Source organism: Epinephelus lanceolatus, chromosome 15, assembly GCF_041903045.1.
Source record: "Epinephelus lanceolatus isolate andai-2023 chromosome 15, ASM4190304v1, whole genome shotgun sequence".
Lineage (NCBI taxonomy): Eukaryota > Metazoa > Chordata > Actinopteri > Perciformes > Serranidae > Epinephelus > Epinephelus lanceolatus.
This window is the reverse complement of record NC_135748.1, coordinates 35,137,544-35,164,098: the sequence shown is the minus strand read 5'-3', so window position 1 is coordinate 35,164,098 and position 26,555 is coordinate 35,137,544. Positions and strand designations below refer to the sequence as shown.

The following is a 26,555-nucleotide window of genomic DNA, read 5'->3' as shown; positions in this document are numbered from 1 at the left end:
GGGCTCTCAGCCTGGTTTGAGAATTTACCGGGGGATCCTCAGTCCATTCACAGAATATGGTTTAATATTCTGTATTTCATTTAAATCTCTAATCTTTGTGAGGAATGTCTTCTTGTGAGATAATACAGTAGTAATTAATCTTCATCTGGAGTGTGTGTGTGTGTGTGTGTGTGTGTGTGTGTGTGTGTGTGTGTGTGTGCGAGTGTGTTTGGGAGGAGGGATTTTTCATTCATCTAGGGCCGAAAAAGACGGAGAGCTGCCTGGTTCCTCTGCAGAGTGTCTCCACATCAGAGCTGTGAAGATCTGGCAGCAGGAAAAACCAACTCACAGGGCCACGGAGCAGACAGGAAAATGTGAATGATTCAGGGGCCCATAGCTGTAAGGGGTCCTCAGAAATTGCGAGGGATTAAAGTTATTTAGTGTTTCAGAGCCCCGATTTTCAACCAGCGACATGCTTCTTGTTTCTAAGACCTCATTAGTTTCCCCGAAGTAGTAAATATTGAATTTGATTTCCTCTTTTCTTAGCCTTGTCCTCTGAATATTTGATGGCGTTTTCTTGCATTTTCAAATTAAAAATTAAAAAGCACGTGAAGGGGGGTTGTGCCTCCTTTAAATTAGGGCTGCCAACTGATCATGCGTCCTGACAGCTCGCTTACGATCGAGAGGCCTCCCGGACTGACCCATTTTGGCCTCTGACGACTACACCCATCCTGCATAAAAGAACCGCAGTGTACTGTAACATACTATCTTCTGCCTCAGCGCTCTAAAGTCTCCTTCACATGGTTCATTTGCAGCGAGCTCTATGGAGGAGCTGCAAGGCGGTATGGCTCTGTGCAGCTAGTGAGGTTACGGATGGTTCACCAAACACACAGCTAATAAATACCATATGATGTGGATTTAAGGAGGAAATGAAAAGTGACTAAATAAGTGGAATATCCGGTTCAAAGTGCAGCCACCTAAAATAGTTTTACACACCATTTTATCTGCAGAATATGTCCATGGTAAAAACTGTCAGACATTGTGATGGTTAGTTCACTCAGATCATCAAGAAACATACACCCTGTTAACAGTTTTCATCAGAACTACTGTCCACCAAAGAAAAAGTCTATGTATGGAGACCCTTAGTTCCCAAAAGGTGATATTATTTTATCTTGTGCGCACAAGCCAATTATCTTTTGGAAACAAGTTGGTGATCTCATGAGAACAAGATATTATATTGTGCACTTAAGTTGATTATCTTGTAGTAATAAGTTAATTGTCTTGCAAGAACAAGTTGTTACCTGTGTACACATACTGATTATCTTGTGGGAACAAGTTATTATGTGGTCAGTTATTGTCTTGTGGGTATATGTTTATTATCTTGTGGGAGCAAGTTATCTGGGAGGAACAAGTTATTATCCTGTGGGAACAAGTTGATTATCTTGTGCAAACAATTATCTTGAGGGAACAAGTTATTATCTTGTGCACATATGAGGATTATCTTGTCAGAAAAAGTTGATTTTCTTGTGCAAACAATTAAGTTGTGGGAACAAGTTCTTATCTTGTGGTCAGTTCTTATACTGTGGTAACAAGATATTATCTTGTGCAAATAATTATCTTATGGGAACAAGCTGATTATCTTTTGGGAACAAGTTATCATGTGGGAAAGAGTTATTTTGTGCACACAATTATTGTTGTGTGCTAACAAGTAAGCCTGTTATTTTATGCACACAGGCTAATTATCTTTTTGGAACAAGATAACAGGATAAGATGTGCACATGATAGTAACTTGTTCCCTCAAGATATTAGACTTGTGTGCAGAACACATTAAAAATAACCTCTCAGGACTTGGGGCTCTGTACCTATCAGTGTATCCATCAGTGTTTGTGAATCATCCAGAGCAGAGGTTTTCAGACTGACACTTCTTCCACCACTGCAGCAAACCTTCCAGTATCATCATCCTCCTCCAGTGCGGCTCAGATTGTCTTATCGACTCTCATCAAACTCAATATTTCTTCTTTCCCACAGTTAGAAACAGCAGCGTCCTGGCTGTTGTTTTGATTTTCAGACAGTACATATCTAATCACAAACAGCCGCAGGGCAGGCCTGTGGAGCATCCAGAATAAGGTGTGTGATTGACCTCTAAGATTACAGATGCACCAACATGTGGCGCCTCTAAATTTAGAGACCTCTAAAGAAAAACAAGAACACACCAGACATTTTTATCAACACACAGTTCAACGAGAACTGCTCGATCTGATCTGCTGATCCTGTGACTAATTACTTGATTAATCTGTTTGGTGGATTAGAGGCAATTTCTGCTTCACAGCAGCTCGGCCAAACAACCGACGACAAAGCAGTGAGATTTAGTATCAGCACAACCTGTGCATGAGAAAATAATCCTCACATATGAGCTGTTGTTTGTGCGCCGTAAAGTCCCGAGCCTCGGAAACACTGGGTATTAAAGTGACTCAAAAATCACGAGCATAAAAAATGTGATTACAGAAAATGTATCCCTGGACGTTTTCATACAGAGCTCTCCACCTGAGGAATATTCATTACATCCTACTTCACAAACTGAACGAGGGGAGGCGGTACATATTATCTGTCAGTCACACAAACATTATTTATACGTACAATCTGAAGACATGCAGCAAAAATCATGTTCCTTTGCTTTGTCGAACAAAAAAAAAAAAAAGCAAAAAGGTAATACTATTTCCATTATAAACGTAATAAATCCAGCGCATTGCAAAGTAATAACTGTCAGAGAAACAGATTACTGTCGAGACCTATAAAGCCTGAGGAAAGGCTGGACTGTTGCCTTATTTATTCTTTTATACTTTCAACTGGTAAATCAATGTGATACTGCTGTAAACAAAGACTCACCACGTCTACCAGCTTTTGTCAAATACAAAATAAAAGTAAAAGTAACAATTTGGATCAATAGAACATAATTTATTGAGACATGGAAATCATACACTGACATATATATTTATATATATCCTTCCTGGCTTTCAGTGTGAAAGGTAAGGTGCAGCAGGACACAGGTGTGCCACCTACTGGCTGGTTTATATTAGAAACTCCTCAGAGGGGAGAAGAACCATCAACATGGGACTGCTTTATTTTTACATCTTTAAATTTAAGATCAACCTTGAAGTTATTTCAAAGTTTCGGGCTCCTTTTTGACCACTAGTCGTCCTCAATGTGTTGCAATCAAAAGAGACTTGTTACAGACACTGAACACAGATCCAACAAGTCGAGCCCATGGGATACTTGGCTCTGAGCGACGACTTCACCGCACACTCAATCCACACGTATCTAGTCCGTCCTGATGCTGTGTGTGCTTGGCGTGCCTGGACCTCAAACATTTTTATTCTGCCTGCTGCGCTGCTGCTCCTGGTACTCCTTGGAGTCCTCCCAGGGGCGAGGGCCACGGATGTTCTTCCATTCATCCAAATTCACCTCCCTCAACTTCTGCAGAGAGGACAGAACAACAGCAGGAGGTTTAAAGAGGACATGTTATGTTCATTTTCAGGTTCAGGCTTTTGGATTTTGGTGAGAACACTAATACATGCTTTAATAGTCAGAATAACACTTTATTATTCTCATACTGTCTGTGCTGAAACACCTGTATTCAGCCTCTGTCTGAAATGCTCCATTTTGGTGCCTGTGAGCCCCCCTCCTGAAAAAGGCCAGTCTGCTCTGATAAGTCAGAGTTTCAAGTTCTTCCGTATCTCTACATGGTCATTGCAGCCACTGAAGGACTGCAACAGAGACTTTTGGCACTTTCTACTTTGAAAAATCACCAATTAAAAGCTTCTAAACACAACCAGACACGTTCCAGCAGGAATGTGATTTGAAATCGGGGATTAATTTCCAACATTGGCAATCAAGATGACATGTTCCTTTGATGTTAGCATGTAGCTACATGTAGCAGTGAAGGCTACGTAATGCAAACACTTGCTCTAGTGTGCCTGGAGCATGACCATAAAAAGAAATCCATCACCCCTTTTTCAACAGCCGTGGGCTGGCTTGGTTTGGGCCATCAGTCCAGCGCAGCAGGGATTTGCATTTCCATTACAACATGGCCAGCTTCTTGAAGGTGTGTCCTGGGGTTGGGTCGGTATGAGAAAAAAAAAAAAAAAAAAAACGGTCCGGTTTTTGTAAAAAAACGCATCAAGTTGGTAATACCGGATTTTCGCCACTTGGGGACGCAATTGACTAATTTAAAATAAAAATGACCTTAGGACAACAGAGTGACAGTAACAAGTTGTTTCTTGTATTCCTTACAAATAAATTTTGCAGCTTACTCAATCAGTGCAAACAAGGGTTGCCTCCTTCATCTGGCTCAAAGCCAAAGTGTTGCCATAGTGGCGCATTCTTTGATTTCTTTGAGACTAAATTGTCCGCCATTATTGACTCCCCGTCACTATTAAACAAACTCCAGGCTACAGTAGAGGCCTCGGCACATGCGCACTCGCACCTCCTAGCTCAGTCCCCGCCCCACCCCCCTCTCTCTCCTGCTTGCTGTGCGCTTGGTGAAGAGGCAGACACAGGTGCTCACAGACTCGGGCTTACTATAAGCGGAGCGAACTCCGTGTAAAAATGTCTGTGAAAAATCCCCGCGATGTGAAAACTGACACTGGTGACACTGGTGCGCGGAGCGGAGTCCACGCGGTCATGCTTTGCGAGCACAGGGCTTGCGGACGTCCACGTTTACCGGGCGGACCTCCGCGGCGTCCGCTCCACGTACGTTCCACCCGAGTATGCGGTCCGGTCGGTCTCCAAAAAAAAAAAAAAACCCCGGTCCAAGACGGAGTACCGAACCGAATTGGTATTACCGAGAACCGACCCAACCGCTAGTGTGTCCTAAACTGATGACGGCTTGACGTTTAAAAGCAGCGGGCTGATCCACAGCTGAAGTCCCTTGTTATTTTTGCTGCATGTGTTTTTCCACAGCAGGGCAGGTAAAAGAAGTTTACCTGTTGGAGGTGAGCTATTAGCAGAGGTGCAGTAAGAGCCTGTTGTCCGCAGCTCTTCATCAACATCTCACTGTTTCTGCTTTCACTTTCCTCCTTGACATATTACTAGACTTGCCTTTATTGAAGAGAAGATGCTAACAAAGTTCCGCTAATTCAGTAATAACACTTAATTTCCTACAGATTCTTCACAATAAAAGTCTCCTGTTATTTTGTGATGTACAAACTTTTATTGTGAAGCAGCAAAATAAGGAAATGTTGAGTTTTTGAGCAGCAACTTTTAATACGGCAGATAACATGACACAGTAAAATAAATCAGATATCTCAAGTAAAAACAGGACGCAGGAGAGAAACTCCAAACCACAGAGGTTCAGTTAAAAGCTACAAAAATACTGCGAGCTGAAAACAGAGACTTTTAAAAACGCCTTTCCCCCTGGTCTCCTGCAGACAGAGGTGAGGAGTCTCACAACACACATGGCTTGTTTGAGGGGGAGAAGCGGCAGTAGTCAGGAGTTGGCTGCGGTCGGCAAGATGTAACCACTACCCACTCGAAGGCGGGCAGCTCAGCTTTTGGACCTACTCTGGAGAAGGTCCATCTCTGGCACTGTTTGGTGTGGCACGGCACTTCTAAACTGACGTACAGGGATTACTTCTACACACGTTCACCTTATTATGTGACACTTTGGCCACATTTAATACGAACACCCTTCACTGTAACACTATAAATCAAGACACACAATACAGAGAAGCACAGCAGATCCAGATTCAGGATGCCAGTAATTCAGTATCTGAACAGACGCAGATTAAACAGTGTCTGAAAACATGACCATGTGTTCCTGCATGAACACCAGACATTATTTCAAAGTCAATTCAGGATTCTTTTCTCCGTTTTTTACTTCATGTACTCTGAAATGGCCAGATGTAGAAAACTCTGACCATCTGGTGTGTCACGCAGGTGAGGGGAGGCAAGAATTAAGCTGCCAGCATGCTTCTTCAGAGGAGCTTGTCGGATTGGAGAACAGCTCCGGTAAACCCACCTCCCCCCACATCTCTCTGACGTCGGATTAGACGGGCTGAGTCTGCCTCCTATAACTTTGTGAAACAGATAATCTGACTTTCACACCCACCTGTCTTCCAGGAGAGACCGCGTGCGCAGTTATCCCCATATTTAAATGAGGTGATGTGTGTGTGACGGCTGGCGTCTGACTCCGCCTTTGAATGCGGTTGTTCAGCAGTATTAGTTCCTTAAACTGAGAGTAGCTGATAATCAACTGTCAGCTGCCTGTTAGGGCTGGATGTCATTTAATAAATTACAATACCAGAACCCTTAAAGTCATAAATACCAACAGAGCACTTCATTTTTCTTCATCATTCAATACCCATCATGTGAACAGAAGAATTCTCTGAACTACTTAAATTACTCTTGGTCACACTGAGGGGTGGCACAAGACACTTCTAGACACTTTCTAGAGAAATCTAACTGACCCTTCTCTAAGTCCCGCCCCCGTCCATTGACTCTAATGCAGTGGTTTCAGATTTCCTTCATTTTCAGGCTGGTTTTGTGGATTTGGAGCTAAATGTTGTGCCTGGGGCACGTCGTGTATTAATGATACTCGTTACCTGGAGAGGTTGGAAAAAGATATACGTTTCTTCCCTGTTCCAAAACCAAAATCAGACCCTAAAAAGTGTAGGATTAGCTAGCTAGCTACTGAAGATATAGCCTACTGAATGTATACACATGCTGCTTTTGCTTTTTAATGATTATAAATGTGACACATAGACCGACCCTGCTGTACAGGAACCAGTGAAGGGAAGCAGGGAAACTTTGCTGATATTCAACCAGCTCTGTGTCATCACAGTGTGCACTGATGAGCATTGGAGATCCCAGATCGTCCAGCGGTGGAGGTCCAGGTCAGAGATATCGGATAAAGGAGAAACTCCACCATAGGCTTATCCAATGTTAAGAAAACAGTTACTCTTCCTGTCTCCTAAGTGGGCGTGGTTAGCTCTCCCTCCAATCAGAGCCTGTTCTCCCTTTACATTCTTCCTATTATTGCAGCCTATTGCTGCATAAAGCTTGGGCATCTTTAATTTATTACTAGCGGTAAATAACTGTTACTGTGATTTTGCGCCTGATTTTACCGCCTGTTTATCAAGATCACGAGATCTCGCGAGAACTTGTTTTCTGAGACGGACAGGGCTCAAACAAATTTAACTTTCTCTTGATCTGTGCGGATGAAAAATGCAGCTTTAGTGTCAGAATGTTGGTAAGATGTGTGGCTTGTGAAAAATGAACCCAATATTTACTTTAGTGACTACAGGGCGAAAGAACTGACCATAAATTGTGATCACGTTCATTTTTCTCATTGACGACAATACATTCAGAGCTGCCGCAAGTCTCCTGTGGGGGCGTGGTGCTGACGTCACTGAATCAGGAAGTGAGCTGAGTGGGGTATCTCGCTTTATCCAATATCTCTGTCCAGGTGCTGGCAGCAGCACGGGGTGAAGCCAAACACTGTTCATCTGCACACACTGTGATGCCACACAGCTGGTTCAACATCAGCAAAGTTTCCCTTTATATTCATTGTCTTGTGTGGCGATCAGCAGTGATGTGGTGGTCCACTTTTACACTGTGATCTGTAGCCTATAGTTCAGCTTTAGCTTCTAACTATCTTTGTCTTTTTAACCTGTTGTTGCTGCTGAGTCAGTTTGACATCCTGGATATATCCTTCAAACACAGACTGTAGACCCCTCTGTCTGCTTCTCTCCGTGCAGTTAGTTACAGTGTGGGCTCCATGCTTACTACGACGGCTTGTTGGACCATCACAAAGGGGCGGGGCTTAGCAAAAGGTCCATTACAATGATTTGATGGACACTGATCAAAATATAAAAACAGTGTTTAGTGGTTCATTTGAATTTCAAGGACTTTTTAAGCGCTTTGCTAGAGAAAAATGGGGCTATTTATTTTTCCCCTCAAATTTCAAGAACATGCAGTGATTGGCTGCGAGCGAAACCACACAAATAGTCTTTTCTTTTCTAGATCTGGGTATAAAAAGGATTGAATGCAGGTATCATTTGATTGGATTTGATACTACTTGGAACTGCGTTATTGCAGTCGATACCTCACAGGCGCTGAGTCCTGACATTGAGCCCCACTGCCTATGAGCAATATTCATTGAGAAGTGATCATCATCAATAGTTTAGTGCTGATAATCTGCATCTTGTCCTCAGATCTGAACATTACATCTGTACTGACTGCTTTTGTTAGGATAAGAACAACTCTGAAACATAATTAAAGCAACACAGCTTACAGTTGGAGCGATTTACCACACCTAATCAATGGTAGAGGAAATATGAGCCGCACTATAATATCTGTTTAATCAAAATAAATTAATAAAACAACAACAACAAACACTTGAAGTATTAACTTATGGGACAGGATTTTTTTAAGGATTGCACAGCCCCAATTTTCTCCTAAACACCAGGTCATAAATGATATGAAAGTTACAGACTCAAACCCCTTGTTCTTACCTCTCAACCCCATCTGCACAAGAGTTTCTTTCAAACATCTTGCATTTCGATGGAACCCTACAAAAGCACACATTGTTTACCAGCTTCTCTTTCTTGCCGACAGACCGCACCAGTTCGTTTCTTTCATCTCCTCTCCCCCCCTCAGGGTGCCCCGCTTGTGTCTCCTTACCTCGTACTCCTCCTCCAGTATGGCTGACTGCTTCTGGACGTTCACTTTGGCCTCCAGTGAGGGATCCAGCTGAGAGACAGAGAGGAGAAGAAACGTTAGAACAGAACGTCACGCACTCACAGCAACACGGAGACAAGGAAAACAAATCAAAGAGAGGACGAGATGAAGAGAAGAAAGGCAAAGACATGGAGGGGCTCTTCCTTTGGGAGATGGATTTTGTGGGGAGAAAAATTTAAACAAAGTTGTGAATGTAAGACGAGGAATTATTAAACTGGTTTAGAGTCTTTTATGGTTACAACTTTCAACTGAAGCTGCACCTCCCCCTCCTCTTCTTCTTCTTGGTGTAGTATTTCTTTAATGTATAAATGATGACATCTGCAGAATAAGGGTGGGCGATATGGTCCCGAAATATAAAGATATTTCAGGATATTTTTGCGATAACATAGAATGATTTCCTTCTTTTAGTGAAATCCTAAATGATGGTTTTGGTTTTTTCCACCTGGACCTTTATGCTCTGCCATTTCTCCTCTAATCATCACACTGTAACCTGTGACAGGCTGTTATGATACCACAACTATTGCACTTTCACATATATGGAGTTTTTTGTCGAGCCGTGAGCATCACGTAGGTTTAAATTACCAAAGGTTTATGACAAAATCACTTGATGACACGACTCCTGTGTGCGCACGGCGAGAGAGGAGAGGGAGACGCCGTGCTGCTGCCAGAGGAGCTGCTGAATGAGTTCCCTCTGAGCGGTAAGTCACTAAAAGAGTCTGAGAAGTCCGGGGCTGTTCATAAAACATTCAGGACGCCACAGTTTATTCCACACTACTGAAGCTGCTCCTCTTTTTGGGACCACCGCGGAATCTATAATAATTTCACTTTCAGCCATGCTTGTTGTTGCCATTGGTAACAATATGACTTTAATATGTCAACAAGTCAAAATATTGCGAATATCACTATATGAATTTTTCATATAGTAAAAATCCTACCAGTGTTAGCGTGAACGAGATGATCTGGCACACCCCTACTGCAGAGGAGGTGAAACAGTTGCTGCTGCTAATTGTGTTTCCTCTCATTGTGGTGAAGATGCCTTAAAGCTCCTAATGCTGAAGGAAGTGAACAAGTTTGGACTTAAAGGAACAGTGTGTAAGATGTAGGGAGATTTAGTGACATCTAGTGGTGAGGACTGCAGATTACAACCAGCTAAAATTTCTCCCAGTTAGAATTTATTTATGTTTAAATTTATGGTCCTCGTTAGGGAGTGTCCTCCTCTCCAAAACAAACGAACCCACTGATTAAAACCAGAAAAAACACTGAATAAAGCAGTTTCATGTTAAAAAATCCAAGTTATTCCAATGCTCTTATCCTGGAGGGGCTTCTAACTACGGTGGCCGACACAAAACGCAAATGTCCCTTTTAAGAGCCAGTGTTTGGCTTGTCTGTACTGGACTACTGTAGAAACATGAGCCCCAAATCTACAAAGCAGTACGGTACAGTTCAAGTCGGTACGCTTTTTTCCCCTGTTTCCACTGTGAAAAGTTGTGGATGGTACCAATGGAACTGTTCCGTACCGTCACCATGTTTGGTCCCCCCTCTGTTGGAGTACCTAGCACACAGATCTGGCACTAAAAGGTGGAGCTGTGAACACTGCAGTCTGATTGGTCAGTAGAGGACGGTCACTCTGCTCAGGGCTGAGTTGTGGCAGGTTTTGAGGCTCATGTAACCACTGTTCATACTGTGGAGAGGTTTATTAGTAAACTGTAATGATAAAATGAAAGGATGTTTTGCTGCCTCTCACAGCAGCTGGATTCTGAGAAACAATAACTTCATTCACTGGGCCGACTGCCAGCAACTTTAAAGGTGGAACGTTCACTTGTAATGTTACTCACTGCATGAGATGATGACGTGAATCCATCAACACACCTTAAGTTTCACTGTGACAACTTTGACCATCACTTTGGTTTTTATATGACACACACTTTAAGTAATGAGTGGATCTTCCAGGGTTTATATGTATTAATTTTGACCAGATTATGTGAACTGCATGCAAAAAATTGTTGTGGAGCGTTGTTCCTGTGGGCTACAGCAACACTAAACCCCTGAGCTTGCCTGTGAAGGACTAAATGTACAAACCTGCTATTTTTAAATATCCCATGGAGAGAGACTCTCACTGCAGCCTGTTCTATTTTGTTCTGAAAAGGCGTGCAGCCTCGTTCTGTGGATGATAAACGAGGTGTAGACTGATAAAAGAGGAAATACAGTGAGTGCTGGACGGAGCAGTGAGTGACAACAACCCCGCCTGTTGGAAACGCTAGGGTCTAGGTACCATGTCTGAAGGGTTACTGTTGGTTCCAGAGGTACCATACTGAAAGTGTTTGGTAGAAACAAGGCTATGGTGGTGCAGCATGGCGGACTTCGTAGACAAGAACCCAATGTCGATATAAACAGCTCATTCTAAGGCAACAAAAACACAACTTTTCTTATTTTCAGGTGATTATACCCCAAAGAAAACACACTTATTATATTCCATTTCTGCCAATATCTCACCTGAATCCTCCACACTGGACCTTTAAAATCAGACCCGTAACCTTGTGTGGAAAGCGCTGAAGACCTTTTCTCACCAGCGTCAAAGTCTAGCTGCTCCAAACCTGGAGGGAGGATCCAATTTACCTTCTTTTTACTCTGTAAATTATTCTGCTCGATTTGGCATCAACATCACCAGGTTCAGTAAAAAAACATAAAAATTATGTGTCAGAGGGTTTTGGAGGAGAGTCGAGTCCGATGGAGCTATCTGGGTTTTGCAATTCAAATTGATTTTGCTCGAGAATAGGACTGAAATGAATCCCATTCTGAATCATTACTTTTAATGAGTTCTAATATTTCACAGCAATAATGCGGCAGTTACTCGGGTGACTGATGAGTTTCATAATTCCGTGATTGATTTTTAATTAGCCCTACATTACTACAGCAAATAAATAATATATGGAATATTTTGCAGCCTTCAGACGAGGGAATTAATAGCCCAAGTAATTAGTGTGATACCTACTATGGAGGTGTTATTAGCTTTTCTTCAACTGCCACAAGCCTGAAACTCAAAAACAACCTGGGAGCATCAGAGATGAAGAAAACTCACACAAAACCTGGACAAGGAAGACAAAAGGCCTTGAAGTTCATCTGTGCCTGCAGCCAAATGAGATGGTTGAGGAGAAAATGCTAATTGGATCATAGAGAAACTTAACCATCAGTCAGCAGCTTTAATGATTTAACTGGGCAAATATCTGTGAGAGCACAATAATGGAATCGTCTGATAACAGAACCGGAAGAGCGGTTTTAATCATGTGCACTTTGACAACTGTTCAGATATTCCATGCATTAAATTACATGTGCACACACACGCCGAGAAGAGCTGAATCTCTACTCCACAGGGTCTGAGAGAGGAGAGGAGAGAGGCTCGGTGTGCCGCAGGCCCCGTCAGACGAGAGCAAGTCGTGTGGGGGCAGCTGCACAGGCTTGCTGCCAGGGGCGCCGTGCTTCCATACACCGCCGTCATCCACAGTCTAGTGCCGCCTCGCATGGACAGTAATAAGAAAAGATGCCCCTGCCATCTGGCTCCCACCCACATGACGCGCACCGGCGTTTGTCAGAGTAAAATAGCACAAAACAGCCACTTCCCCTCGCAGCCAGCTCATCACATTGTGATGGCGTCTAATGAAGGCCCGGTCCTCTGTCATTTTAATGAATCGTGTCTGTCATTTAATGAATTATCAGAGCTTGTTCTCACTTCTTGCTCTGGTATTGACTCACTAAATGGGTTAGAAAAGCCTGTCAGTGCTGTATGCGTGCAGTGTCTGACATGACATGATGGATACACAGTGTTTCTAATTCTAATAATAAATAAGCTGCAATCAAACACACTGCACTGTGAGATCACAGCCATCCTCACAGACACTGAAACATCTCTATGTGTGTGCTATTTTTAAACTGTCCCCTTGGATAAAAACATGAACCTCACCTGCAGTTACGTGTCTGACCACTGGGAGGAGTCATTGCTCACTGGGAGTACAGAGACTGTGGGTCTTTCACAAATCACCCTCTATACTTAGGGGCAACTCAACGAGCTTGGCCCAGGGGCCAACTGTGCAAAATGGCAAGAGGCTGCGGGCCAATAAACAAACATCGATAATAATTATAAGACAAAATTTATCAACATTAAAAGGCCCATAACTAATACTTCTTTGAAATTCTACTTAGGATTAGGATTAATTAGGATTGCTATGAGGTGGCAAAATAAAAGCATAATCATCAATAGTGATGCACAATATTGGATGTTTTGCCTATATCCGATATGTAACAACTTATTTGGTCTATAAACGATACAGATATTTATATATCCACTTTTTACCCCACCTAATTTTAGTGATCAAGTCTCTTCTGTAGTGGAATTAACATCATATTATGTATACATACTCCTATCCTGATGGCCCACCAGCAGATGGAGACATGAAATACAATACTTTTAAACGTATAAGAAATAAGAAAAAGCATGTTGGCTGATACCAATGATGTGCCGATATTATCGTGTATCCCTATAAAATGATTAAAATTCATAAGGTTGCAGGTTATGTTGGAGAACACATTTCTTTAAAACCTTAATGTTAAATGCAAATTCTTCCTTTTATTTTTAAAAGCCATAGTCTGATATTTTGGGAAATACTCTTACTCCGAGAAGATGGATACCACTCTCATATCTATAATGATGACGTACCAATATGTTGGCATGTTGGCTGATTATGTTATTTCGTTTGAGGCCAGTATCGGCCACTACCAACAACGTGCTGTTATTATCGTGTGTCCCTATTCATCAGTCCATTTCTTACTCTGTTTTTGCGTCCACACGGAGGCCCGCCATTGCCCAAACCAAAGTGACCCTCCAACAGCGAGTCGACAGACCACATGCAACGCTGTGTTGTGTTCATGATGGGAGATGCTCCATACAAATGTAAGTTCTGTGCGACGACCAGTACAAACATAAACTGTTCAAAGAAAAGACCTTTAATATTGTCATTCAAATGTTAAAGGTGTAATGTGTAGGATTTAGTGGCATCTTGCAGTGATGGTGCAGAACTGAAACATCTCCTGTGTGCCACGTGTGTAGGAGAAGCTGCTGACACAAAAACACAAATGGCCCTGTCTGGAGCCAGTGTTTGATTTGTCCATTTTTGGCTACCGTAGAAACAACATGACGGACTCAGTGGAAGAAGACCCGCTCTATATATCGATCGAAACAGCTCATTTTAAGGTAATAACAAAACAATTCTCATTCATTTTCAGGTGATTATAAATTAATGAAAACATAGCTGTGAATACAATTTCTGCCAATAGATGCCCCGGAATCCTAGGATCAAATATAGCCTTTTTTAGTCTAGACTACAGACGTGCTTATTTAACTCTGAAGTGTTGTATCAGAGTGAAAAAGTGAGATGTTTATAAGTTTTATTTTCTCCAGGTTTTGAAAAGTTACGACAGTCTCTCTTTTTGCCACAGAGAGGGAAGTTCATCCTGAAGCTTGCTGCTGTATTTATACTCTACACCTTAATGAACAGAGCTTCATTCAGCTGTGACAGTGACTACAAACAGAGTAACACTCCGTGACACAGTGGGAGTGGAGAGGGTCCAGTTTGGGAAAGGCCCTGTTACTCTGACCCGTGACGTGACTGTGAGGAGGTTCTTTCCACTGGTTTCTTATGATGGTGGAAATGTGGGAAACTTAATCTGCTGTCACATTTATTATAAGTGACTCTTCATGAAATATGTGTAATGGCAGAGTTAATTTACTACATACCTTCTTTCTGATCTTCTGGGCATCGTAACGAATTTGTGTAAACTCTCGCAGGCCAAAGGAACCTCCGACTACGAGCAACTGAAAAAAAAAACATGGAAAGTATGCATGTTATAGTTATTTAATCCTACGTACTTTGGTTAGTGATGTAAGGGCATTACACAGCAACAGATTGTAAATGATAAAGGGATGTTAGACATCCTGGACAAAGCCTTAATGCTGTTTCAAACATGTCAGGTTTGTGAAACATTTTATTTATGAAAGCAAAGCAATGGTGATTTCACTGCATTTTCTCCGTCGTGACAACAATGAGACAAGGTCTGGTTATGCATCTCTAGATTTACACTTGCCAAACCTGGACCTCAGTGACTTGCAGACTCTGGTAACTGTTTAAAACTTAGAGTCAGATTTATGAAACCTTTGTTCTACTGAGGAAAACAAAGAAAGGGTCCAGGTCCACATCAAAAACTTTTGCAATAAATTTCTATCCACTTGTGGCAATGATGTATGTAACTTTGCTGAATCTAAAAATATCTCCGGGGTCTTAACGATAGTGCAGTCCAGATTTTAAAGTCTAATAATAATTTTAACATACTTTTAGGCTTTTCTTTGTAGTAATCTTATTTTGTGTTTTATATTGCTTGTTTTAGAGCTGTACATTTTTATTCTTTATTTTTGTTCTTTGCTGTCTGTGTGTAGCTTATGTTGCTGCCTGTCTTTAACAGGACACTCTTGAAACAGAGATGTTTAACCTCAAGAGGTTTTTCTGGTTAAATAAAGATTAAATAAATTTATAAAAAAAAAAAAATATATCATGAGCTGATCTGATGTGGCCAGGTTGGAACAGAAAAGCAGATAAATCATCCTTTTTTAGAGTTTTAAGAAGTAACATAAAGGTTTCATAAAGCTGAAAACTGTGTTTTAAACAGATACTGGGGGCTACTTGTTAATCAAGTCCAGGTTTGACAAATGTAAATGTAGGATTTTTTTTATGACTCAGTTATTTTTTAATTAAAAAGAAAAACCAACAAAACAACTACACCCCTACCCGTCCCACCCCATAACCAAGAGGGGTCAACCTTACTATAGTCGCAAATCATGAATATACCCCACTCATTATTAACCAAAAACAGACATGACAGGGCATCGTAAATAAAATTCTGCAAGTAAGCTGGAGGGAATGTGTATCCGGAGAAAATAGGGAAAATAAATAAATGAGAATAAAATTTACAATAAAATTACCTTATCTTAGCGCATTCCTGTTCGTCAAATGAAACACCCAAATCTCTTCCTCAGGTAAGTCTCAGCTGACACAACTTTATCTCCTCCACATTGCATCAGCATCCTATAATATTTAGCTGCTTCACGACTTTCACCCAGAACCTGGACAATTTTATCTGACTTATCTACTCAAAATAAAAGAAGGATCTTTAATGCAGACCTAGTCCATTGATGTATGAATGGACACAATGCGTGAACACTACATTTTTCTTGCCTTCATAAATAAAATAATGTTTTTACAAATCTGAAAGTGGGTTTTAAACGGAGTTAAAGCTTTAACACTTATGTATGAATTACTGATACAAAATCAGTCGCTCAGTACAGTCTATAAGTTCCCTTAACTTTCCTCTAAAAAGTCACACTGCTTTGAAGTCTCTTGAAATTTGCACTACACATTAATCCTGGTGCTGATCAGTTAACAGTGAATGACAGTCTGTGTCGATACAAGTCACAACGGCTCTATGGAGCACCTTTATTTTACCTTTAAGCACACATGCTTTTATAAATCAAACTAAACAAGAGAATGTTAAATAATTCAAAGTTGGATACAGCAAATGAGGAACAAGGGTAACACTAGGTAGCGTTAAACTGTGCTTTGAAACATGGTAAAGAGAAAAATAACTGACATATCTGTTAATATTTACAGTAACGTTACACTTACAAAATAACTGACATCTGACAGCAGCGTCATGTAACATGAATCTGCTAACCTGCTAGCAAAGTGTTAGCTAACAAGCTAATCAACGTTCGTAAATACATCAAAAAGATAAAATAAAAATTACTTACCAGCATGGGGACTCCATATTTGACTGTTTTATTTTTCCGCAACGCCTTTAAGGTAAACATGACTCCTCTCAGCAGCTACAGGTCCATTTCACTGATGATAACACGGAGGAGCAGGTCACAGCCGGGACGCTTCCTGAATGGGTCCGACGCTCTAACTTGTCCGTGTAGTGAGGAGACAGGGCCGACGGTTCCTATGTGACCGTTTGAGGGATGGCGAGGGGAAACGCGTTTAAAAATGTCGAAATAAAAAAGTAATAAAAAGTTTTTAAATGGCAAAACTCGTCTTGTCGTTGCTTGGACTCTCCTCGTTATGTTTTGTTTAATATTTGACTGTTTAAAGTTAATTAGCTTCGTGAAATGTCGCTTTTCCTCGTTTCTTCAACCTTCTGTATTGTTAGCATTTCTTCCCCGAGCACATACACTTTACATCAGTGCTGACAATTTTACCTGACATAGAACATTTTTAATGTTTTCCTACCATCTCTGCAGCCGCTGGTTTCAGTCATTCCTGTCTGTTGACCCACTCAGGTGTTTCCACTCAATTATCCCTGAGTACAGCCTTGCAGCTTTGTGTGGGTATGTGCCACCTTTAGGGCGGATCCAAGGCTGGAGGCAAAGCAGGACACTACCTCTGGATCTCAGATCTCCATGGGCAGCCTAAATACTCCACATTCACTATGTGGATTTAGTTTGTTGTAACTTAATTAATTGCAAATTTGTTTGTCGATCCTGTACGCACCACTAAATCCCAGCATAAACTGAAATGATATGGACTTCACCATAAAACCTTGATCTTGTATTTTGATAATGGAGCCCAAGTCTAGTTTTCCTGTGAGATGGACAGTCTAAATTATTCCTAGACGTGCCCATCACTTATCAACACCTCATTCAGCACCTAACAAAGAAACTCAACCAGAAACTGTATGTCTACAACAGAGGTGTCAAACTCCTTTTACTTCAAAGGCCACATACAGTCTGATTTAATCACAGGTACGCCAGACCAGTAAAACCATTGCATTATATCCTCTTAATAACAAACACCTACACATTTTCCCCTTTTTGGTTTAAAGACATACATTTTAGACAAATCAGATAACATTTTTCTATACATCTCCTCTCCTGTGTAGTATCCTGACATCACCACACCAAACTAAAGTGAAAGAAAAGAACTGTATTCTGTTCAGGGCGCAGCATTTTACATGAAGACAGTTACTCAGAGTTTCACTTGCTCCTGAAACCTGGCTCCTCTCAGCCTTCGCACATGCATCACTATTAGGTGAGGAAGATCGTCTAGTGGGCCAGACTGGACCCTTTGGTGGGCCGTATGTTTCACACCCCTGGTCTGTATCAAGATCAGACCATATCTCACCCCTACTGTTTCAGACACATTTCTACATGCAATTATTCTCACAATATTCTCCTAATTTGGTCCCTCACCACAAAGGAAACCACTGTTTCTGTTTTTATTCAGTATTGTAATGTGTTTTTGATGCATAACAGGAACCTGCTGAAAAATAGTTTTTAACTGAGCCAACACACAAGGTTACGTTTGTGTGTATGTGCATAGTTTGACAAAGCAAAACACGTGTGTCATGATCGGATGAGGATATAAAGATGAGATTATTTTTTTAATAAGGTTTATATATTAATTTTTATCTTCAAAGTATTTTTGTAATTATCTTATATCTTGCTGTAAGACAAATATTATTGGCAATTAATCATTGTACAGCTTTACACTGATGAGGAGCTACATAATTGACTGTTATTAATATATAGAGAAGGGGTGGGAATAAATAAGTTTGAACTTCCTCTGACTCCTTCTTGAACATGTAAATCAAATCATATGTTGTTTTTCAGTTTTCATGCTTCCTTTAGTTACCTGTTTTTTTCTGTCTACCACTGTATGATAATTTTGTTTATAAACTGCTACGAATTTATTTCCTATATAAATAAATGAAATGCAAGTCTAAAAACTGAGGTATGACTTTAAAAAAAGGCCAAAAATTGAAAGTAATGATTTGTCTCTAACCTGCAGAAAGTGCAGGGGGGAAAACATGCTGAATATTTGTTCGTTAACACAAACCTAAGTCTGACTCTCTGTAATCATAATCTAAACCTCTTGAACATAATAAAATCCCAAACTGAAGAAAATGTCCCAAAAGATTTTACTCAGAAGGAGCTCTAAAACTGGAAACAACACACACTCCACTCCACATCACTGTGCTGCACATCTCCTCCTGATGCAGGTAATCACTACCTTTATGTGGGAGTATTTAGGCCACTATAATCACTTTAACAAGTGTGCATCCTGTTCTTACTGCTCCTCCAGGGACATATGGATATATACATACTGTAGAGGTTTCTGATATAAGCGTTTACTATTCAGAGAGTCAGCTAAATGCACAAACACAGTGAATCGATTAAACACACGTGATCCCTGCAGCAAACAGAAGATAAGAAGAGGAAGTATAGCAATTTTTCTTTATTACAATTTTCGTCTCTTATTTTCAATCAGGTGAAGAAAAATACCTTTTTTTTGTTCAGTATAATAAAATATGTTAACTTTATTCATTTTATGAAGAAAAACAATGACAACAAGAAAATAAAAACAGAAACAAACATTTTCTCTCTCCCTCTTTGTAAACCTGGAGAGCTGCTGCATTGCGTGGGAAGCAAATACAACGAGGAGACAGAGTGTGAGGGAGCGGTGGAGAGGTGGGAGGAGGAGGAGGAGGAGGAGGAGGAGGAGGAGGAGGAGACAGAGGATAATGACAAAAAGATAAGGCCAGAGACGTACAAAAAATGAGCGTAGTAGGACAGGGGTTTGGTGGCGGGGCAGTCGGAGGACGTGGCGGTGATCAGAGCAGGTAGGCTGGTGGTCCCGAGTCAGGACGACTGACAGAGTGTTCAGAGGTCGCTCTCTCCGTACAGAGCCGTAGAGAAGGACATGTAGTCGAGGGCTCCGGGCACGCCGTCGGGGCCGGTGTAGGGGGCCATGCGGGCTATGCAGTACTCGGCCTGGTCTGGAGGCAGCTCCCGGCGCAGCTCGTCGGCTAAAATGTAGTTCTGTTGAGGAGGAGAAAATAAATTAACCGGACAAATCGCTCCACCAAATAAGAACAGCCATGCACCACCACCCACACACACATCTGTGTCTCTTCACTTTATTCACCGGATATCCAACTTTTGGCCAAATGAAGCTGAATGTAGGAATTTCGTCTTCACTGTCACACTGTTAACTCGACCACAACACAAAGCTGTACCTTGTCTCCTGCCAGGACTTTGAAGGAGGCCATGACTTGGTCGGCAGTGTCTGTGTCGGCCGTCTCGCGGGACATGAAGTCGATGAAGGCCTGGAAGGTGACGATGCCCATCCGGTTTGGATCCACTATGCTCATGATGCGGGAGAACTCGTTCTCACCCTGGGGGCAACAGAGAGGGAGAGTGAAGCTCGGTCCCCACAGCAACACGGCAACACACACCAAATGACACACACACACAGATATAACTCAGATTGACTTGGTTTAGCACATTCTGTATCACATGAGTGAGTTTTAAATTAATTTAAAGTACTGTTAAATGAAAATCTTTAATTTGTATCAACATAAATTCTTACAGAATCCTGTAATGGAGCTTTTAAGATGTAAAATGCAATATACAAACATTAATAAATACATATAATTAGGGTTACTTCTATCCATTACCATGTCCGTCTGGACTTGTTAATCACACACAAACAAACTTTGATACTTGAAGGGTGCTCATGGCTTTACCAGGTTGTAACCAATGGAGATAAGGCAGGTTTTGAAGTCTTCAGCATCCATGAATCCTGATCTCTTCTACAAGGTCAAGGTCAGGAGGAGCAGAAAGGTGGAGAGTGGCAGGGATAGCGGAGGGAAATCATTGGAGGAGTAAAGGATGAATAAAGAGCAGAATTAAGGAGGAAAAGCCGCCCGATCCACAATGTGGACGTTGCAAGGTGTGTGAAGAATCACAAAGTTTTAGAGGAACGGGAAGTGGGAGCAGAGGGAGAGAAGAACACGGGGGGAAAAGTACAAAAGAAAAAAAAAAGAAACCAGTTAAACCTCTCACAGGGTGGGCGTGGCTACGATTAAGTACCTGTGCATCGTTGGCGATATCGAAGCCCAGGCTGATCAGGCAGGCCTTGAACTCCTCCGCGCCCAGAGTGCCCGAGTGGTCCTGGGGTGTGGGAGGCCAGTGCCAGGCGAGGCGTCGGGGGCCACAGGCCATGCAGCAACACATACAGCGGTGTCAGTGATGGTGAAGGGGTGAACGGGGTGAGGAGGGGAGGAAGGTGAGGTGGTGTTGGAGGAGGGAGGAGAGGAGGAGGAGGAGGATGGAGGGTGGAGGGAGAGTGCACCATGCACAGGGATGTAAAAGGAAGTGAGGGGGGAGGAAGGTGAAGGGAGGGGGGCCATGCGTGAGATAGAAGACAGAGAACACAGTGCATATTCATTAGGATCTGGCAGGTGAACACACGGTGGCAGCAGTGCTGCCATGCTGGGCGAGGGCATTCAGAGGCGTTAATGTGCAGTGTGGCAGGCAGACTACGGTAACAGGGCCCTGTGGTGAGGTTATTCATATCGTCGATGGCACACGTACTTAATAACACAAAGTATGATCCTCTTAGAAGCAGAAGGATCTCTTTACCTTGTGTACAGTGTCAAAAAACATTTAAAACCACATTCATTTCCCCAAATACTCATATACATAAGTATAAATACAGTGGAGCTTTGATTGTCTGCTGGACTGTATTGGGCCCAACCAATTCAAGGTCAAGGAACTGCTCCAATTCCCCAGTGCTTTTCTGTTTAAGTTTTTTGACCCCCAAACTGGGAGAGTGGCTCTAGCAGACTCCAGGTACAACATCTGAGGTCTGGAAGATTGCAGTCCTTGGAACAGCTAAGATACTGTGCAGAACCTTCAAACTCCCAGGCCTCAGGTAGAGGACCCAAGCTTGAGGAAGACACACCACCGCCCATTGGGGGGTACATACAAGCTGCCGTGGGTTGGGCTCAGGCTTGGACCAAAACTATGCAGGTCCATGTCCTCCATCATAGCTCTAAAATACACAGACTTGGGCTGCAACTAAAAATTATTTTTGTCATCAATTAAATAATGTATTATTTTCTATTAATCTATTAGTTGTTCAGCCTATAAGATGTCAGGAAACAGCAGGAAATGTTCATCAGAAGGTCCTGGAGCTTAAGGTGATGTATTAAAATGTCTCATTTTGTCTGACCAACAGTCCAAAACTCAAAAATATTCAGTTTAATATCACAGAGGACTAATAAAGACTGAAAATATTTACATCTGAGAAGCTTGAATCTGTCAATTTTTGACATTTTTCATAAAACTAACAACTGGTTTTTCAAAATAACTGGCAAATAAGCGTCTTCTGAAAAAACAAGTAGTCTTTAATCAGCTCTGTTGATGATTGCTCTCACTGTGGTTTAATCTGCTGAGAATTTTGTTGATTATTTGACGAATCATTTAGTCCATAAAATGTGATGAAACTGGGAAAATTCCAGTTCCCTAGAAGCCAGTTTGTCTCCAAATAACTTCTTTTGTGCAAAACATATTCACTTTGGACTAATGAAACACAAAAACAGCAAATCCTGTCATTTGAGAAACTAATAAACAAATGTTTGACATATTTGCTTCATAATGACTTATCAAAACTGTTGTTGATCCAATAACTGCTGACTATAAACTAACTCCATCAAACTAAACTGTTTTTCCTAATGCATCAGATTAATGTGGAGCTGCAGCTCGATGCACCTTCCCCTCACACCTACCGACAAATGTCAGGCTGAGAGCCTTAAAGGACGAAGGCTTAATCCTAATGAAATATGAAACAAAAGCCCAAGTTCAGGTCCAGAGTCGGCTTCCTGTGGGCCCCGATCGTCAACCTCAGGTATTGATTAACAATAGGGCAGCTCTGAAAAAATGCATGAGGTAATGGTGGAGTCAGCAGGAGAGCTGGGGTGAGGAAGAGGAGGAGGAGGGGGAGGAGAGGGAGCTAAATAAAAACTCATCCATAATTGGTGCTGCTCCTGACAGGGTGAGCCCCAGTGTAAACACTGAGTTCTGGAGGTGGGAGTGGGGGTGAGGAAGAAACAGCCTTCAATGGAGAGACTCTCAGTTTCTATTCTACCTGCTCTGAGTTTCATTTCTGATTTAATGCAGACATCCTTAGGTTTTAAAATAAAAAGCTTTTAGCTGGTGCATGCGGCTGATTCTGGCTCCCATCTTCCTGAGAGCCCCGGAGCTTTTAAAGATAAATGTTGTGTCACTGAACTGTTCATCCCTTTTCAACCAAGCACTAAGGTCAATATACAGCCTGATGCATTTCACACACAAACTCTACACTCTGCACACTCACTGTTTTCTGGTTAAAGCATTGTTAAAAGACTGCCGTTAGCCACACCGCGGGCAGCATGACACAACAAACCCACAGGTGATTTACTCTCACCTGAACTTCTGGGCTTTGTAGACGCAGTCTAAATATAGGAAGACAAACCTGTGACTTCACGTAACAGAGATGATCACCTCCATCTTTGAATCATGAGTTCAAGACTTCTGGAAATACACTTATTCACGTTCTTGCTGAGAGTCAGATGAGATGACTGATATCACTCTCATGTCCTTATTATGATGCTCGAGCTAGCAGAAAATTAGCTTAGCTTTTAGCACTCACAAGCTCACTAATAAACTAGCTGAGTCAAGGAAATCGCTTCTACCAACCAGAAAACAGTCTGACACAAAACCAACATAAGATGATGAATCTTTTTTTTTTTTTTTTTTTTACAACTTGACAGATGTGTGCTAGTTGTCTTCCCCGTTTCCAGTCTTTATGCTAAGCTAAGCGAACTACCTGTAGGTGACTCAATGTTCCAGAAAGTATTAGCCTACATCCATCTTTAAAGAAGAAGAGCGACATTTTGGGATATACACTTATTCACTTTCTTGCTAAGAGTCAGATAATCATGTCTGCTTGACAAATATAGAGCTACAGTTAACGGACGATTAGCTTAGCTTAATATTTAGCACTTACAAAGCTCACTATCAAACCGGCAGAGTCCAGGAAATAGTCTGGCACAAAACCCTCATAAGGTGGCTAACTGTTGTTTCTACAGCTCTAACAGAGCTGTGCTAGTTGTTTGCCCCTGCTCCTAGTCTTTGTGCTAAGCTAAGCGAACTCCCTGTGAGTGACTCTGCATTTAAAAAATGGTAATATCAATTTTTAAAGCAGACATTTGACATTTTATTCACCTTCTTGCTAAGAGTCAGATGAGAACATTGATACCACTCTTATGTCCGTTTGATAAATATAAAGCTAGAGTTAGCAGACAATTAGCTTAGCTTAGTGTTTAGCACTTAAAAAGCTTGCTAATAAACAAGCAGAATCACGGAAGTCACTTCTTCCAGTCAGGAAATAGTCTGGGAATAGTTTTGCAAAAACTCCTTGTGACATGGCTAATTTTAATTTCTACAACTTTAACAGTGCTGTGCTAGTTGTTTTCCCCCGTTTCCTGTGTTGATGCAAAGCTAAGATAACTAAATCCTCATTACAGAAATGATTACGTCCATTTTTAAAGCAGAAGAGCGACATTTTGGGACATACACTTATTCACGTTCTTGCTAAGAGTCATATGGGAAGATTGATACCACTCTCATGTCTGTTTGATAGAAAACTAGAGTTAGCAGATGATACACCTAGCTTAGCATTTAGCACTTACAAAGCTCACTAAAACCCAGCAGAGTCAAGGAAGTCACTTCTCCCAACCAGGAAATAGTCTGGCACAAAACCTCCAAAGGTGGCCTCCTGTTTTTACAACTTTGACAGAGCTGCGCTAGTTGTATCACCTTGTTTCCAGTCTTTATGCTAAGCTTAGCAAAGCTAGCTAGCTGCTGGCTTTAGCTCTATATTTAACAAACAGACATGAGAGTGGTCCTCTTGTCTAACTCGCAGCAAGAAATTGAGTGAACATATTTCCTAAATGCTTTAACTACACTAAACCTTTGTGTTCCCTGTCTCACTTTACAACATGTGTGTTGTGTGTTTACAGCTGACAGTAAACAAGCAGCGTACCGCCTACAGCACCTCTCTTTATGTCTGCACCATGACTCAGTGCCAGTACTGACCCTGTCGAAGTGGTTGAAGGAAGCCCGGAACTCGTTCAGCTGCTCCTGGCTGATGCCCTTGGCGTCTCGCGTCAAGATCTGGTTCTCAATTTCGTTGATGGTACGAGCGATGGTGGTGAGTAGCTGCTCCCAACCCACGCGGATGTGCTGCAGAGGAGGGAAAGAGACACAAAGGCAGAGGAAGTTTAAAGAAGGCGAAGGAAGAGGCGGATAGTAAAAGAGTCTCAGAGGCATTGGTTTTAGCTGAGCTGTAGCTGTGGGTTAAACAGTGGTTAGAAATAAAATGTTTGGTTTAACCTGCGGGGAGGATCAGATCACTGGGATTTCACTGTGTCAGGAAAATGCAAATCTGATATTTAATAGCATCAAAATTTAATGTGAATGTTTTAATTATACACAGACTAGTGTTTGGTTGCTCCCATGTTGGTCTCTGATGGCCACTGAGGACTTTGACTGTGAGCAAAATAATTCAAAGCACAAATGCCTGTTGTTGAGCATGTATAAACCAGTATAAACCAGTTAATCACAGCCAAACTTTAGTGCCTTACATCTGACAAAACAGTTGGGTTTCACTACACTCTTGGAAATAAAGGGTCCAGAAAGGTTCTTGCTAAAGGGCTGAGGTTCTACCCAGAACAATTTTCTTCTTAAGAAGGTTCTTCAAGGGTTCCTTGTAAAACTAAGGGGTCCATTAAGAACCGTTTTCAACCAAAGACTCCTTTTTGGAAGGACGAGTTCTTCAAGGATTGTTAAAAGCATGGCTGTTAAAAGATCCTTGCCCTCAAATTAGCATTGGCTACAAACTGTTGGGGCAACACATCAATCCCATTATCTATGGGTAATGTAGTCAACTACTATTGGTAGAGTCCCCCGGGTTGGTTCTACATGAAACCATTGGAATAAAAAAGCGTTTTGAGCAGAACCCTTCCTATGTAGCACCCTTAGAAAGCAGGAAGGTTCTGGATAGAGCCCCCTAACATTCCTCATCCACTAAATTTGCTCTGGTTCGTGAACTGGCTCCATTCAGGATTTTTGGAACCTTGGTACTATCTAGCAAACCAGCCCACAAACCACAGATATCAATGATGCGTCATCAACAGAGGGCCTTGCAAAATGCACAGTGGAAGTCAACACTAGCAGCAAGATGGCGGGTCACACTGATTACCTGAGCTTTTGTTCTGACAGATATTTGTTTTAAACCAAAAAACAACCGTGAACAAACTACTAATGACAAGAGGACGCAGAAGACTATTACATGCAATTCTCTGTAATCTGTCGAAAATGGCACATCCATCAACATCATCATGGTTTTTGTACTTCAGGTCAAGCAAAAACCTTCTGTTTCTGGTTCCAGATGGGAACTAAGTTTTTTGGGTTACCAACCAATTTATTTTTTGTCAAATTGCTCCAAATGATTCAAAGTTAGGTTCACGAACCAGAAAAGAACCTGTCCCATGTTGGTGGAAAAGAGGTAAGAGAGGTATCTGTGTGGAACCTGGTAGCTGGGTAAATGATAAATGGACTGCACTTCTATGATTCTCTAGTCTTCTGATGACTAAAAGTGCTTTTAGTCCTATTACACCCATTCATACATGGGAGCAATTTGGGGCTCAGTATCCTGCCCAAGGACACTCTGACATGCTGATTGGAGGAGCCTCTGGGCCAGAGCCGTCCCCAGAAGGGTTCTCTTCAATCTCCTATAGCGAGTTCTGGCTGGAACCATTCACAGATAGTTTTAAGTGGTGCCCTTTATGTATGTATAACCCTCTGATAGGGTTCCAGATGGGATCCTTACTACGAACCAAAAAGGGTTCCCCAG

General features: G+C 41.8%; 3 protein-coding genes across 5 annotated transcripts in view; all 3 read right to left on the bottom strand.

Moving 5' to 3' along the window:
• The window catches only part of slc8a3 (solute carrier family 8 member 3), a 221,513-nt gene extending 204,382 nt beyond the window's left edge, over positions 1 to 17,131 (bottom strand). Inside the window, exon 1 of the mRNA XM_078175248.1 lies at positions 17,046 to 17,131. The gene's annotated coding sequence lies outside the window, so the exon portion shown is untranslated. The remainder of the gene's footprint in view (positions 1 to 17,045) is intronic.
• cox16 (cytochrome c oxidase assembly factor COX16) lies at positions 2,920 to 17,007 on the bottom strand. Its single transcript, XM_033643046.2, has 4 exons — positions 16,568 to 17,007; positions 14,504 to 14,581; positions 8,659 to 8,727; positions 2,920 to 3,453 (listed from the first exon to the last, which is right to left on the bottom strand). The coding sequence occupies exons 1-4, from the start codon at positions 16,625 to 16,627 to the stop codon at positions 3,340 to 3,342; spliced, it is 321 nt and encodes a 106-aa protein (XP_033498937.1). The 5' UTR covers positions 16,628 to 17,007; the 3' UTR covers positions 2,920 to 3,339.
• A 1,903-nt stretch (positions 17,132 to 19,034) lies between the features above and the next one.
• Positions 19,035 to 26,555, bottom strand: part of actn1 (actinin, alpha 1) — a 90,298-nt gene continuing 82,777 nt past the window's right edge. The window contains exons 18-22 of one of the 3 annotated variants that reach the window (XM_033643038.2): positions 24,737 to 24,883; positions 20,687 to 20,767; positions 20,341 to 20,406; positions 19,831 to 19,989; positions 19,035 to 19,633 (exon numbers count right to left, since the gene is read on the bottom strand). In XM_033643038.2, coding sequence (XP_033498929.1) covers positions 19,475 to 19,633; positions 19,831 to 19,989; positions 20,341 to 20,406; positions 20,687 to 20,767; positions 24,737 to 24,883 — 612 coding nt within the window. In that variant the 3' untranslated portion in view covers positions 19,035 to 19,474. The remainder of the gene's footprint in view (positions 19,634 to 19,830; positions 19,990 to 20,340; positions 20,407 to 20,686; positions 20,768 to 24,736; positions 24,884 to 26,555) is intronic. The other 2 variants (XM_033643034.2, XM_033643036.2) reach the window with 2 other exon arrangements.

What these genes read in the sequence shown, in the direction of transcription:
- cox16 (XM_033643046.2), bottom strand. Translation starts at nt 16,627, where the DNA reads ATGTTTACCTTAAAGGCGTTGCGGAAAAATAAAACAGTCAAATATGGA. An exon ending in CCCAGAAGATCAGAAAGAAG is followed by an intron (nt 8,728 to 14,503) that starts GTATGTAGTAAA and finishes TCTGTCTCTCAG; the next exon opens with CTGGATCCCTCACTGGAGGC. An exon ending in TACTGGAGGAGGAGTACGAG is followed by an intron (nt 3,454 to 8,658) that starts GTAAGGAGACAC and finishes TCCTCTCTGCAG; the next exon opens with AAGTTGAGGGAGGTGAATTT.